Source organism: Bacillus rossius, chromosome 11 (assembly GCF_032445375.1).
Source record: "Bacillus rossius redtenbacheri isolate Brsri chromosome 11, Brsri_v3, whole genome shotgun sequence".
Classification (NCBI taxonomy): domain Eukaryota; kingdom Metazoa; phylum Arthropoda; class Insecta; order Phasmatodea; family Bacillidae; genus Bacillus; species Bacillus rossius.
The window spans coordinates 51244388-51260499 of NC_086338.1; the positions used below are offsets into that span (position 1 = coordinate 51244388).

At 39.3% G+C, this 16112-nt stretch overlaps 1 protein-coding gene across 2 annotated transcripts in view; it reads left to right on the plus strand.

Moving 5' to 3' along the window:
* LOC134536958 (formin-like protein) overlaps positions 1 to 16112 on the plus strand; it is a 123766-nt gene that overhangs the window by 76214 nt on the left and 31440 nt on the right. For both annotated transcript variants that reach the window (XM_063377071.1, XM_063377070.1), the window contains exon 3: positions 7996 to 8082. In XM_063377071.1, coding sequence (XP_063233141.1) covers positions 7996 to 8082 — 87 coding nt within the window. The remainder of the gene's footprint in view (positions 1 to 7995; positions 8083 to 16112) is intronic.

Consider the following 16112-nt stretch of genomic DNA (forward strand, 5'->3'; position numbering starts at 1 on the left):
TAAACATATTTGAATTAATGAGTGCAAATAAAAGTAAATTTATCCATTAAATTGTAGATTTCATTTCACTCCTTCTTTGTATCCATACAAAATAGTGATAATTCAATAAAAAAAATGATTCAATTTTATTCATAAAAGTAATGCAATCATTTCATCAATGTTATGTTTGCTATTTTAACTTCTTCCAATCTGTGTTATTCTGTTAAGGATAGGACGATGATAGGAAAAGTAGGAAACGAATGGGAGTGTTTCAAGTTTAATGTGCCTCGAAAAAGTCTAATCGATGGTTGTCTTCCAATCGTGTGGAAGAGAGAGAATTGCGGCGCAAGCGTATAATGAGCGTAACGGGACAATGTGCGTAACGGGACAATTTGCGTTACAGGACACTTTTTCGTGCGTGCAGCCGGCGTTCATCGATTTATTAGACGTTGTCACGTCAAAAAAAAAGCATTAATTGAAATAAAGGATATACCAAACCGTTATGTCGCAAAATAAGTAAAATAATTAAATGTAGATAAGAAAATATATGGGTTAATTTAACTTTGATTTTCCGCTCAGCCCCAGATAGTGAGGAATTTAGATTTTAGGACATGTAGAGATCAGAGAAAAAAATCGCCACTTAATCCCAAAAAGGGTGGCGGAAAGTTATTTGTGTTAGTGGCGTAGATGGGACAAACCATAATCGGAAGGGCATCTATATGAAAGGAAACAAGCAGACTGTACATTGTACTGAGAAAACAGGTTGTAAAGTTATGGATGTTGTATTTAGTTTAGCTAGATGGTGGTTAGGTTGGTTCAATACATGGCAGATGGCTGCACAGAATACAAAAACTTGCTTCTGTTTTCATAAAACACCAGGCGAGGAGCACGTGGTATACCACTGATAGAGGATTCGCGGTGCTAGGGTGATAAAGGGGAGGGGGCCTCCATCACCGCTCGTGGGAAACAAATGTCACGACGACGCAAACCACCACGAACGTTTTCTCCGTGAAAGAGAAAAATCATGGGATTTGACAACCGTGGGTACGTCAAAATGAACGTACATCGATTTATTCGTTGTCCCGAAAATTCGGGGACTTTGACCCTTCCATCATCCGGGTGGTGGGGGGGGGGGGGGGGGGGAAGGAAGAGGGAGGCATTTCCGAAATTTCTCCTAGTCTTTAGCATATGATATGTTATAAACAATGTACCTAAGTACATGGACCGTGAGCCCTTAATGTCTCATCGTCGAAAACTGTTCTACGTACCCGTTTTCAGACTCCAAAAACATACCCCTCCGGTTAAGTTATCTCTTTTGCGGAGGGAGGAAGAGAGTGGGGGAATAGAGAGGATTGTAGATGTGTTCAAGACTTGGACGTTAACATTGCTCCAGCCATTTTGTTTTCAAAGTCCTTTAAAGTTTGGCTTTTTTAAAAAAGAAAACTTCCGTTCTTGATTAATGAATAAATTAGGACGAACGGAACTTTAATAATAAAGTAGCTAGCTGTACAAGTTGGAGGTATGGGCATCTTAGAGAAGCATGCAAGGAACGTTTAGAAACCTGGGAAATATTGAAGCAAAACTCCTCCTTGAGGTACGGCGAAGTCCTTGGTATATTAACATCTTCATGTTGGCTATTTTCGCTTCAAGGTACATACCATAAAGTAAAAGATCAACAGGCCTTCGTGAACCTGGATTTTAATATAATTACACATGTATATATATAATTCTGCATAACATCTTGCTGTTGTATGTCTTCTGGGTATCCATGCTTTTCATTGCAAGTTTTCTATTCACTTGAAGCTTTAAAAGATTTCGTATTTGGTTCAAATATTAATATTTACGTATATTTTTGCGTGTGTACTGAAGAGAGTAAGTAGTGTACTGCTGTAATTTATCGGAGAAAACGACTTTCCACCATATAGTAACCTTTTTTTACATCAAGTCAATAAACATGATTACTGTATATTATAAAATTTAAATACAAAGCAAAACTATAATAAAGCAATCAAAAGCAATGAAGATAAAAAATGAAACGTTATTATGTGCGCCAGACACACTGCAGTGTTTACGTTTGTCACCACCACTGGCGCCACTGTAGCAGAATGACGGCATCCGGTACAACATTTCTCCCGCGTAGTTGAAATGTCCGTTGACAGTAGCGATAACTGGAGCATATAGACTCGAGAATAAAGTCCACTGCTGGTCGGGGGAAGAAGTGTGTACAAGTCGGAGAAGTGGGCAGATCTTGGAGAACGTTTCTTTCATAACACGTGCAGCTCGCGAACACGCACTGGACCTTTCATGTGTTTGTTTTGTTTCATTTACTAAATTGTATATTCGTGAAAAAATAGTTTTTAGTCTTATGAAATGTATTTCATGCCCCATGAACACCTTAAATAATATTTTTGTGACAGCCCTGGCATTTGCTGTTGCACTTTATGTTTAAATATGTAATGTTGACTTTTTTCCCTTCAAATTTTCGGTTTCAAATCTACGAAGAAATAACCACTCTTTATCCAACTCGACCACTCTTTTGTGTCCGTAGCTTATTAGCATGTCGGAAGTAACGGCTAATTGCTTTTAAAATTACTTAATTTTAAATACACTTTTAATCCACGCGTGAAAGTAAAATCTGACGTGTCATATAATCCCCGACCACCAACCATTGATTATAAACACTTGAATTTTGGAATAAATATTCCTTATACGTATAATTGAAGGAAGTGAAAAACGGGGGCATTAGATGGAGTTATTCACTTGAAACGTCGCTACAAATAATTTTCAGTGTTTCTCATAGAAAACAAGACCTAAGGGGTTGAAATGATGGTCGATCGTAATGTGATGGAAACGAAAACAAAAGGCGCCATTTTTAAAGTGTCTGCTGTAAAGCTGTCGGTGAAAATAATAGTAAATAATAGTTAAAATTTAGATATTTGGAAAGAGAAAAACAAAATTTTTAAAGCGTAGCGAAATTCATAACAAACTTGTACGCATTTTCGTTCATTAACGTCAGCGCGTGTCGGGGTTGATTTTAAGAAAACGTAACCTTCATTTCATTTTCAGCCTAGGCAAGCTCCAACTGCACTCGTGTTCGCGCCCACTTCGGCCCAAAAATAAATTTTTACTCGAAAAAAAATCATACTACAAGGTCATGTTATGGTTTTGCATTTGATGATGATGCGTAATGAAATAAAACTGCTAAGGTCATTACACGTGATGTGACGTCAGTATTAAGTTTTTTAAATTATTTCACGTCCTTAAAATGGCTTGAGCGATAAAAATTTATATGTAGTGGGTATACGTAGTCAGTGGTGTATTTGTGTTATGAAGATAAAGGTGTAAAACATCCTTTGAGTGTTTTCTGCACCAGGTGTTTCGTGCCTAAACATTATTATAAAAACGCTGTTATGAAAATATAGTTCATACCGAAATCCGGAAAAAACATATCTACTCATTCGATCTCAGTGTGTTCTTACATGTTTTCGTAAACACACAACTCGGATCTTGAGCAGTTTTAAAATCCCGTTTTTTTTTTTTCCCCTCCTAAAGCTTTGGATGAACCACTCTAAGCAAATATTACAATTTTTCGAAGTTCTATCCGAGATGAAGGTGGGATCCGAACCAGTGGAGAGTGGTGTTACAATAGTCTCTCGTATCGTGGACCCGGGCAGACAACGGCGCCAGGATAGCTGGCGGTTCGAAGACGAAGTGTCCGCAGCTGGGGTGTTACGTCTCTCTCTCTTCCCCCCCCCCCCCCCCCCAGGGGTGCTACGACGCAACTTTACCGTCACGCGTGTCCGCCACTTCCGGTTCCGGGTTGCGGTCAGCGCCACCTCCGTGCGCGTTCTGAAGACCAGCCGTAGACGGCCGGGTCCGGTAGGACTACCTGGCCGTAGAACAAGGAGGGAGGTACAGAAGTGCGACAGTGGAAACTTGAGACCATGGTTTTGCGGGACATGTGACCTACATGTTGGGTGTGCCCCCATAACTGCTAGCAAATGTGAAAAAAAAAAAAAAACAGGTAATTTTGCACATTTAAATTTTTTTACAAATACTTAGTAATGTGCGCATATAAGTTTATTCTGTGTTGCTCCGTAACTGACAGTTCGGAAATTGGTACTAATGGTGCATCTTAGGATTCTACCGACAAAATAAGTTGAAAATTTAAGATGGATCACTGAGCGTCTGAATTATGTTTAGTGAAGTTCTACAACACCGTGTATTTTGTCGCTGTTTCAAAATTATTTCATCGAAAATTTTAATGAAATAATTTTTCTACATACAATGACGAAATTTGCGTTGATTTGTGGAACTCCTTCAAATTAAACATAATCCAGACCCTCGGGTATTATATCTTAAATACTTTTTTTGTGTCATTTAGAGTAAAAATGTTGTTCAGCCCCAAGTAGGAAGCCGTACACCACCAGCGTTGAGAAGCACTTCGACCATAAAGGCCCGTCTACAATAGCAATGTCCTAAACGTGTCCGAAGGACACTCGTCGCTGATTGGTCCACGTGACCCTCTGATGGCATGCGTCAACTGGCCGAAGGTCCGAACCTATCTGGTCCGAAGACATTCGTCAATTTGAACTTTTTGTCCCAACCCGTGTACTTCGGACACAGAAAAAGAACAGAACACTCACGAAATTTGAATTTCCAATTCCCGTTTGAAAACGTGGTGTTTGTTTTTGTTATTGAAGGAAATGGAAGGTGTTGTAAGTCAAGAAGAGCCACTTTGCCTCACTGAATAAATATATAATATTGAATCCCCGCAACTTTCATAAGTTCAATCTCATAATACAAAGCATCAAACAATAAACAAAAACATTTGGTTTGGCACATTTACTGCGCTCTGGTGACAACTTTAAATCAATACATTCGGACATTAGACATCGCAATTGTGGACAGGGCAGTTTTCGGTGAGACAATGTGACGTCACTCACATTCGGATAAGGACGCGGACCACGCACAGGTTCGGACTATTGTAGACGGGCTCTAGGTAGGACAGATGTTTTCAGCTTATGAACCTGCAGCTGTAGTTTAGGAAGCATGTCTTCCAGCCTGTGCTGTGTTTTGAAGACCGTAGTGGAGTGGGGTGATGGTGGGTGGGTGGAAGGGAGGGAGGAAGGGCGGGAGGGAGGGGAGATGACCGCTAGTTCCATCAGCGATGCAGGCGGTCGCCTCCTTGCCTCGTGTCTACCGCCAGACGCTTCCTGGCGCCTCTGTACCAGCGCGCACACACACGTCGGTGTGTGTTCGCTATCGGCGCTGTGGTAGTACACTTCGTTCCAATAACTGCCGTGTCATGCAGTGGCGTAGCCAGGATTTGTGTATGGAGGGTGTTAAGAAGCATGCCCCCCCCCCCCTCCCCCCTCCTCTCCGTATTAAAGCGGAAGGTACCGGGGGTCCTCCACCGAGAAAATTGGGATTTTAAGGTGTAAAATAGTGCTATTTTAGCAGTTTTCGGTACTTAAATTTAAATATTGTAATGGTTAAAATGTTATTAATTTTAATATAAAATTTGTTTGAGTGATGAGTAAGAAATTAATTAAATATTTGGTGCTAAAGGGGGAGGGGGGTTTGAACCCCTAAAACACTCCCCTGGCTACGCCCCTGGTGTCATGTATGGTTCCCCGTGGTTTCCCACGGAACCACTCCAGGCGAGCTACGAGATACTCCCTTACTGCAGGACATGACCAGTTCCTTCCCCAATATCACTGTTCCATGTAGTATGTTACCGTCTCTAATGGTCTCGCTGTCAAGAAGGAAAAAAATACTATTAGGCTATTTTCATGAATATTAAAAAATATATTTTTTTTCAAGGCCTAGAAACTACTCTAAAAAGTGGAGAACTTTCAAGGAACGTTAAACTCAGAATGTTCCGCTTTGACGCCGAAGAAAGAGTGACCGCTTTGAACTGGACAGCTTTGCTTCTCTAATATCGTTTGTCCTATAGCCTGTCTCACGCAGGCAGTAGTGCCAACTGTTGCCAGGTTGTTCCCGGCTTTTTAACATCAAAAATTATTATGTTTAATATGATCTGTACTTGACGTAAGTTATATGTTTTTCAATTGTATCATTTTTTTTTTCTTGTTCTGATAACATATATTATTAGGTACAGTTGTATACATTCTGACAGAAATAATTTGTGAATTCTTATTACCAATTATTATACTTATCATGGGAGAAACTTTGTGTAGCAGTCGATCAAAATTAATAACAAGTCATTCCATTAATAATGTTCAATGGTCAAACAGAGCCAAAAAGTGAATAAAAAATTTATACAAAAATAATTGATGGCAAAAACACTTGAAATCAAGATGGCTTCGTTCAGTTACGTTTTATTAATGACATATAAGAAGGAAATTTAATTCCAAAATTCTCATTCCAGATATATATTTTTTTACATTTTCAAATTTTTCTATTGCATAACAATGTTGTGACTAAAACATTTGTGTTCATTGGACATATCTGGCAACAGAGGAGACTGAAACAAGGTCAGATCTAATAGCAGATACCTTGCATTGTAAAGAGAGAGTAAATGCCCATTGTAATGCACACTGCGGGTAATACTCAATAGCTGTCAGCAGTGGCGGACCCTGCTGCCATGTTTGTGGAGGGCTAGAAACGGGAGTGTTTCGGGTGGTATGGAATGCCTCGCAGTTAAATAGAGAGTCCGAAATGTAGAACAATTATAGCCCCTCAAAAGGCTATATCAACGAATTTATGACACATATGGTTTCTGACTACCTGGTTTTAACTGATGTTCAAAAGAAGCAAAGTTTTTTTTTTAATTACACACAGTAAAATAATACATTTTTACAAAAAAAACTTAAAGTTCAGGCGCGGATTGGATTAGATTATTTTTTGTTATCTCTTTACTTTTTTTTAAGGGGGGGGGGTGAATCACCATTATTCGTTACCATTATTCGTTACTCTATTTCTGTTGCTTGCGATGTTTCTTTCCTCCGACTATTCGTCCAATAAGTGTGGAGCACGAACAATAATTCATTATATCCAACTCTGGAATTACAGCGATGACAGTTGAAGATAAAGTGAAAAAATGTTTTGTGTGTGTATTTTTTTCTGAAATACGTACGATCAGTTAAACAAAACACTGAATTTTTTTTTAATGTTCGTAATGACAAAATGTAATACTACTCGTACAGATATTTGTGAACTGTCCCACTAGATGCTGATTGTAAATGTAGTGCACGTGATATTGTGGTCGGACACGTCCCAGAGAACAGGTATTGATCATGGGTAGAGACCTGTAAAATTCGCGATTTCAAATCCCTAAAGGCTAGACTCCATGATCCTCTACGCACTCGTGCAAATTAAATCTGCTGATTGGTTACCGACTCGTAACACCTGTTGACTGGAATGATCGTGATTCGCTAATTCTTCTGTTGAAGATTTTTTCATTGGCTTAGTGTCCTTCAGATAAACTGTGGCCCAATCACTGGAGCAAAATAATGTCAAAAGTATATTTGGACTCTATCCTATCGCGAAATGAATCCGCGAATTTCACAGGTATTGGTCATGGGTATTGGTGTTGAGAGGGGGGCGACTGAATTGTTGCCCATTGGAAGGGCAGCCCTTCAGGATTTTTCTGACAGTGGTTTATTTGTACAGAGACTGGAAGGGCAGCCCATCCAATTTCTTAAAACACGCTCCTTTAAGAGTTTAAATAATCCTGAATACTTGCCCCTTGGATGGGCAGCCCATCCGGATTTTTCTGACAGTGGTGTTTTTGAAAGGTTGTCTGAATTGTTGCCCCTTGGATGGGCAGCCCATCAGGATTTTTCTGACAGTGGTGTTTTTGAAAGCTTGTCTGAATTGTTGCCCCTTGGATGGGCAGCCCTTCAGGATTTTTCTGACAGTGGTTAGTTTGTAAAGTGACCTAACGTAACCTAACCACTGTCAGAAAAATCCTGACGGGCTGCCCATCCAAGGGGCAACAATTCAGCTCCCCCGGTGTTGTGCGTGACGTTGTGCTCCGTGTGGTTCCAGGAACGCGTGCAGGCAAAGGACCCGCCCGCGCACTACCTCAACAAGCTGAGGACCTACCTGGACCCCAAGGCCTCGCGCAGCTCCAGGGTGAGTAGCGAGAGTCCCTTCGCCTGTGTGACCTTGGCTCTTGGACGTATGAAAGCCGTTTCTGAATAACTAGCAAATAAATTATTCTGGTTCCGCACACGTAAAAATCATGCGCAAAACAGCAGCTTCTCTTTCACCTGACGAAGCAATTACAGGCATAACCGATGTGATTATTACCAGTGGCGCGAACTTTTGATTTGGGGGGGGGGGGGAGGAGGTTATAAATTCCCCCCTCCTTTTCCATGTTATAATTTGTGATATTTCTGTGAAAAGTTTTTTTTTTTTGAGTTCATGTTGAGATTGATAATGTATTTTGAATAGCCTACACAAATTCTAACTTTATTTTTAAATTTTTTCCCCCACAATTAACCCCCCCCCCTCCCCCAATCCCTCTTGAAAGTAATTCCCGTGTCCGCCACTGACAAAAGAACTAGTATGCTGTCATCAGTGGGCGCGCCGGACATATTCACCAACGTGGATACGGTTGAAATTAGCGGGTGTTTCGTGAGGGACGCCTCAGGACTTGAGTGGTCTCGTGACCAGAGTGGACGTCGCACCGCTCGGTGCTCGGTGCTCGGTGCTGGTGAACCGTAGACGGTGCTGGTGGGTGGGCGAGCAACCACCGCCGGAGTTCGGGCGATGTGATTGGCGCCCCAGTGACCGAAGACAACGCCTCCCGTGGCTCGCGAAGCGTAGCCTCCTTAATACCCTTAAAATGTCCTTAAATTGTCTGAAATTGATTAAGGGCCCTTAAAAGTCCTTGCATATCTCTAATAATCCTTAAAAACTCCTTAATAAAGACTGATGGCTTGCAAGTAATGTATTAATGCGGTTATTTTAAATTTGTTCTGTGTCCGTCTTGGCAGTAAACAACGCTTGGTGGAAGCCCAGTACACATGGCAAATTTCGAACCACCTGATTATATTTTATGAACAAAAACATTTTGGGTTTGTTTTTCATAGTTTATAACTTAACTTTAAACGAAAAAAAAATGTGTGTTTTATTTTCTTACTTAGAACTTTTAAAGTAAATGTAATTATATAACATAGTAAAAATTGAACCAACTAAATATTTTTTGTGCCTGTACTTTTCAACATTGTTATTTTCCTGAGGTACATTTGTGATATTACAAACGGGTTTCTACCGTCTGGTAGTGACGAAGGCGCTGAAGTAAACTCCTTGAAAGTTGTGATTGTTCAAGAGGACGGGCCGTGGTGATGTGTCGGCTCACGCCGGAAAGGGAAGTCGGCAGTTTTCCGTGTGCGCGAGCCAAGGCCGTGTTCCGCCGCCAGTGTAGGCCCTAGGTTTGCCCGCAGTTGAAACAGGAGGCCATTCAGAATTAAATTGATAGTAAAATAAAGGACCACCAAGAAGAGGCTAGTATGGCCATGATACATATTTTGTAAAGAGGCCTGAGGGGTATAGAATCGTCCTCATAAAAAGGGAGTACTCTACCGGGAAATTTTGAAAATTGAACTGGTTAAACCAACGTTTTAAGCCAACCTGGAACTTAAAATTTCACGTCTCTAGGAATTTATGACCTCACAGTGTAAGAACGACACAACCAGATAAACTCTCTCTTTTATTATTATAGACTAGCTAATGCCCGACATGCGTTGCAATGCCTCAATTTTTTATTTATTTATTTGAAGTCGGTACACACTTACACGTTCTCTATATCTCTATCTACGTATATATTATACCTTTCTCTAGCTCTCTTTCTATATATTTATATATATTTCTATGTGTGTCACTCTATAGCAATGAAAAAATTAAAAATCGTATGTTTTTACCTATCAGTATTTTTATTTATCCTTTTACCTGTCATAAATACTTGCGTAATCGAATGGAACGTTGTGTCAAAATTTCAAAGCAATTAGTGAAGAACTTTCTGAGATTGAAGATTTTGAACGAACTAAAAGTATAATTCTTATGTATATAGATACGTTTTATGGTCTGCAGTTAAATCACAAACATTTCTCGTTACAGCTGCTAGACCAGCGGTTCCTGAAAGTAATCCCGTGGAACCCTGGGTCTCGTGGTTCTGAGAGTCAGGACCCATGTCGTATGAAGCAGTCAGCCGACGGACATTAAACATAATTCTAGGGCAATGATGAATAAAACTTTAAAAAAAATTCATTTTATCACATTTAGATGCGTGCAATAATGGTTTTTAATTCGAATTTATAGTTTATTTTCTATTTGAACATTACAACACGCAAGCAATTGGGTATACGGGGTCTTTTAACAATAGGGTGCAAATGAAATAAACTTGGTTTGAATGTTCACAATTTATTACTGTCGAATAACTTTCTTTGAAGGAGTTTTGTGTTTCCTTAAAAGAAAGTCGATCATAGCTTCCCTCTTGACTCGCTGTGCTCGAGCACCGGGGGCGACTGACTTGTTGCCCATTGGAAGGGCAGCCCTTCAGGATTTTTCTGACAGTGGTTTATTTGTACAGAGACTGGAAGGGCAGCCCATCCAATTTCTTAAAACACGCTCCTTTAAGAGTTTAAATAATCCTGAATACTTGCCCCTTGGATGGGCAGCCCATCCGGATTTTTCTGACAGTGGTGTTTTTGAAAGGTTGTCTGAATTGTTGCCCCTTGGATGGGTAGCCCTTAAGGATTTTTCTGACAGAGGTTAGTTTGTAAAGTGACCTAACCTAACCTAACCTAACCTAACCACTGTCAGAAAAATCCTAAATGGCTGCTCATCCAAGGGGCAACAGTTCAGCTCCCCCGAGCACTGAAGGGTCGCCGAGGGCGGTTGCCCTTGTTCGTCACAGGAATGTGCGCCGTGAGACCTCGCGTCGTCTCGTTCCTGTCCCCGCAGTCGCGGCATTGCGCAGTCCACCCGCGTCATTCCTTCTTCCTGCTAAACTGATTCATGCGCCAGCCACACACGAGCTGTTGGCGATAACGTGGCCGTGGTTGCATTGCAGCGGGTCGTTACCACAACGCCGAAATACCACAACGCCGAACGTTCAATAACGCCGAATGTGAAAATTGACCACAACGCCGACAGCTAGAAAACTGATGTGTACCACAACGCCGAATTACCACAATGCCGAAATAACAACTGAATGAATTTGTGTTTCTTAAATGTACCTTAACGCCGAAATACCACAATCAAACCTAACCTTACCTAACCTTACCTAACCTTACCTAACCTAGCGTAATATAACCTAACCTAGTCTAACCTAACCTAGTCTAACCTAACCTAACCTAGTCTAACCTAACCTAGTCTAACCTAACCTAGTCTAACCTAACCTAGTCTAACCTAACCTAGTCTAACCTAACCTAACCTAACCTAACCTTTGTGGCAGTCCTGCAATGACATTTTTCGGCGTTAGTGTATTTCGGCGTTGTGGTAATTCGGCGTTGTGGTACACAGCAATTTTCTAGCGTGTCGGCGTTGTGGTCAATTTGGCATTCGGTGTTATGGTATTCGGCGTTATTGTACGTTCGGCGTTGTGGTATTTCGACGTTGTGGTGCGTTCCTCATTGCAGCCGGTCTGAACATGATTGAACTACAACACACTAGGCTAGGCGAGTCATTCTATACGTAAACTTTCTTATTGACGGAAAGAAAACCCTTCGAGAGATAAAAAAAAAACAGTGTTCTGATTCGCTGGAACGCACTGTAGTTAATAAATCACAAATTCTGTTTTATTGTCTTAAATACTTGCTAAATATTTTGTCAATGTGACTCCATAAAACATTTCACTACCTATCCGAATGTTCTCTAGTTTGAATATGTGAAACTATGCAATGCTGCTTAGATTGAATATTTTTTTGCGGTGATCTTTATCTTTATATCTTTATATATATATATTTCTTGTGTGCGTGTGTATGTCACTGAACTCCTCCTAGACGGCTGGACCGATTTTGATGAAATTTTGTGTGTGAGTTCACGGGGATTCGAGGATGGTTTAGATTCACAATTGGATATTTTATCTCGATTCTGAGTTAAGAAAAACTAAAAAAAAACACGCTTTAAAAGCAAAAATTGCAACGCATTATTAGAAGCCATTAAGTTTTGCTATTGTAAGGAACTAAGTAGAGAGTAAGAAAAAAATAAAGATCCTGACAGTTTATAGCGTCGCCATATTTGTTTCAATTTTCAATACCCTTTTTGTATATTACAATTTAAATTGCAGAAAAAAAATCATGTTTCATAGCCACACAAATAGTGAGGATGGTTTAGATTCACAATTGGATATTTTATCTCGATTCTGAGTTAATAAAAACTAAAAAAACACGCTTTAAAAGCAAAAATTGCAACGCATTATTAGAAGCCATTAAGTTTTGCTATTGTAAGGAACTAAGTAGAGAGTAAGAAAAAAATAAAGATCCTGACAGTTTATAGTGTCGCCATATTTGTTTCAATTTTCAATACCCTTTTTGTATATTACAATTTAAATTGCAGAAAAAAATCATGTTTCATAGCCACACAAATAGTGAGTGTGTGTCATTTCTCTATGTCCACGAGGTCTTGCCACGTCAATTTTCTCCTTGGAGCGAACCCGTCCGCTTAATTAAATAAACAGCTTTTATCGTTGAATGATTTCATGATTTATTTAATGAAAATATGCTCTCATAAAAAAATTAGTTAGATAGACATTCAATAGGTGTCTTTCTCTCACTCTCTCTCTCTCTCTGAAATGTATGTAGCTTGCTCGCGGGTCAGTAATGCAGACAATCTTTACATTCTAGCTCGAGACGGAAAAAACAGTAAATGTGGTTTACAAAGACATTTTATGAAGTGTCTTCCCGTCATTACATTTGAAAGTAGAAACATATTTACTCAAAATTTAGGTAGTAACATATTTTTATTGCATAGACTGAAATAGAGGTGAGAAAAATTATCATTTGTGAACATAAGAAAACTACTACAACTGTATCAACTGTTATGTTATAATGTTTAAATTTCTAAATGGTGCAAGATAATACAAAATTCCATGCGGAAAAAGTCGTGGGCAGCAGATACGTATAGTTATAGGTGTGGGGCTATGCATGCTGATTTTTCATAGGCCTATACTGCATGGATGCGAACATGTAAGAATAATCTATCTATCTATCTTACTATAATAAAACAGTACTTTTTCTGTCTGTCTGTTTGTACGCGATTTTGATGAAATTTTGTGTGTGAGTTAACGGGGATTCGAGGATGGTTTAGATTCACAATTGGATATTTTATCTCGATTCTGAGTTAAGAAAAACTAAAAATACACGCTTTAAAAGCAAAAAAACTAAGCATTGTTGATAATTAGCCTCCATGGCAACGGGCTTTTGCATTGTTGTTGCCTTCTGCGTAACCATGGGAAAGGTTTTTGGTAACGGCAGTGGCGTGCCCAAGAGGAGGGGTATGTATAATGAGAAGATACAAAATGTCCAGCGTAGAAATTCTTACCGCCATATCCATATCTCACAAAAAGTACATTTGGGCAAGACAATGTCTGTCGGGTCCGCTAGAAAGATATATAGAGAGATAGAGATATAAATAGAAAGATAGAGAGAGTTATAGAGATATACATAGAGAGATAGAGAATTAGAGAGATAAAGAGAGATGCTTAGTATACGTTTAAAAAATTACAAAAAAAAATTGATTGAGGCATTGCAACGCATGCCGGGCATTATCTAGTATATATATATATTTCTTATGTGCGTGTGTATGTCACTGAACTCCTCCTAGACGGCTGGACCGATTTTGATGAAATTTTTTGTGTGAGTTCACGGGGATTCGAGGATGGTTTAGATTCACAATTGGATATTTTATCTCGATTCTGAGTTAAGAAAAAACTAAAAAAATCACGCTTTAAAAGCAAAAAAACTAATTAGCCTCCATGGCAACGGGCTTTTGCATTGTTGTTGCCTTCTGCGTAACCATGGGAAAGGTTTTTGGTAACGGCAGTGGCGTGCCCAAGAGGAGGGGTATGTATAATGAGAAGATACATAATGTCCAGCGTAGAAATACTTACCGCCATATCCATATCTCACAAAAAGTAGGTACATTTGGGCAGGACAATGTCTGTCGGGTCCGCTAGAAAGATATATAGAGATATATATGTAGAAAGATATATAGAGAGATAGAGATATAAATAGAAAGATAGAGAGAGATATAGAGAATTAGAGAGATAAAGAGAGATGCTTAGTATACGTTTAAAAAATTACATTATTAATAAATTAAAAGTTGATTGAGGCATTGCAACGCATGCCGGGCATTATCTAGTTAATATAGATGATTTTAGAGTCCCGGAAATGTCGCGCGTCTGTTCTCAGGGTAGAATTCAAAGAGACCGTTAGTTGATTTCTTACTGAGAACATTTTTATCCTTGTTAATTGGCACTGCCTTATTCGCCTACTTCTCTCCTAGCTGGGCATCGTTGGCTCCAATCATGAACACACTTTCAGGTGACTCACCAGGATGTTGATTGCAATTGTGTACCAGGGTAAAAATAAAGCATATCTTGCTTCCATGCTGCATCACGTCATTATCGGTGCGTTGCATGTCTTTTTTTTTTTTTTTTTTTTTCAGGCTGTTCGTGCGTGCTTAGGGTATCGGAACATTCCGTGGATTGTATTGCGTTCGTGCATAAAGGAATGAATCCACGGAGTTGCGTCGGTAGGCTGGCTATTCAGACATCTACTGACGACGACATATTAGAGCGCTGTGTACGTTATGAGTGTAGGATCTTAAGCTGCATTCACACAAAAAAAATAGCGAGGGCATAGCAATCAAAGCAAGCGGCTCTGCTCACACCCTGTGCAATATTAGTTCACAATTGAATTTTATGCATTAATTTTAGTCGATGAAATTGTGCGATAAATTTAATATATAAATTTTAATAAATATAAGGGTTTAAATTGTGAGTCTCTTGTGACAGCAAACCAGCTACCTGTAAACAATATTTTTTGCCTCCTAAGTAATATAAGGGTAGTAGTTATTCGAAATTTTTATTGAATAATATTTCTGGTAGATTTAAAACCATCGTTTAAGTATTTTTATGTACTTTAATAATAAGTCACATTCCTGGTAATTACAATAATTTTTTGTTAAAAGAAGAATGAATATCTCGAAAAAATTTTGCCACCATATGATAGATATTTTATGTAAACTCCCGCCAAAATGGTGCCCTTTAAGCGCCATATAGCGTTCGTAACGGAACTAAAATGCTATTAATTTTCGTCGTGTGCGCATGACCTTTCTCCTATGCACGTGGTCGGACTATGCGTAGTTGTGAATCAAGAGATTCGAAAACATGGCGGTCAAATCTTGTGCACATGACCCATGTTCTGTTTTGCTGTTATTTTCCTAATTGTGAATCCTGGAATCACGGTTGCGCGACGGCGCAGATTTCTAACCGATCACTAATACGTCAGCGCGACAAAAATGACGAACGCGACCGACTTGCAGATTATAAAAAATATTTTCTATTTCCATCGTGTCGCTGGCTTGGCGTTACTGAAATGCGGGTAAGGATTTTGTTTTCGAAAGATGGTGCAGCTGGTATTCTTGTAATTTTATAGGTTATTTTTCATTAAATTTATTTGTGAAATCTCTGAATTGGGTTACGCACAGTTATTTTTTTTTTACAATTTAATGTTGAATTCGAATTTAAATTTTTTTTTCTCAAACATATCGATTAAAAAAAAAGTGTGAGCGAGTCTGTCAGTACTTGTCAGAGATGTGTAACATGTGACCTCGCGAACGAGCGAATTCGTGTGTTCTCGTGTTGCAAATACACTTAATAATACGAAACTCGGACACGAAATTTAACCTTTAAAATAATGCCGAGCGTGATAAATATACGCAAATCGTGTTTTCAACTATATTTCTTGACGCGAATCACATGTAGTTGCCGCACTCGCCGCTAGGATTCTTTGCTGGAGCAGCTACGTCGACTGTTGAATAATGCCATTTTCAAACCGAAATTTTAAACTATACAATGAAACGCCTCCGATAAAATCTAAAAAGACTTGAAATAAATACTAAACCCCGGCTTTACGTCTGATTTTCGATAACAA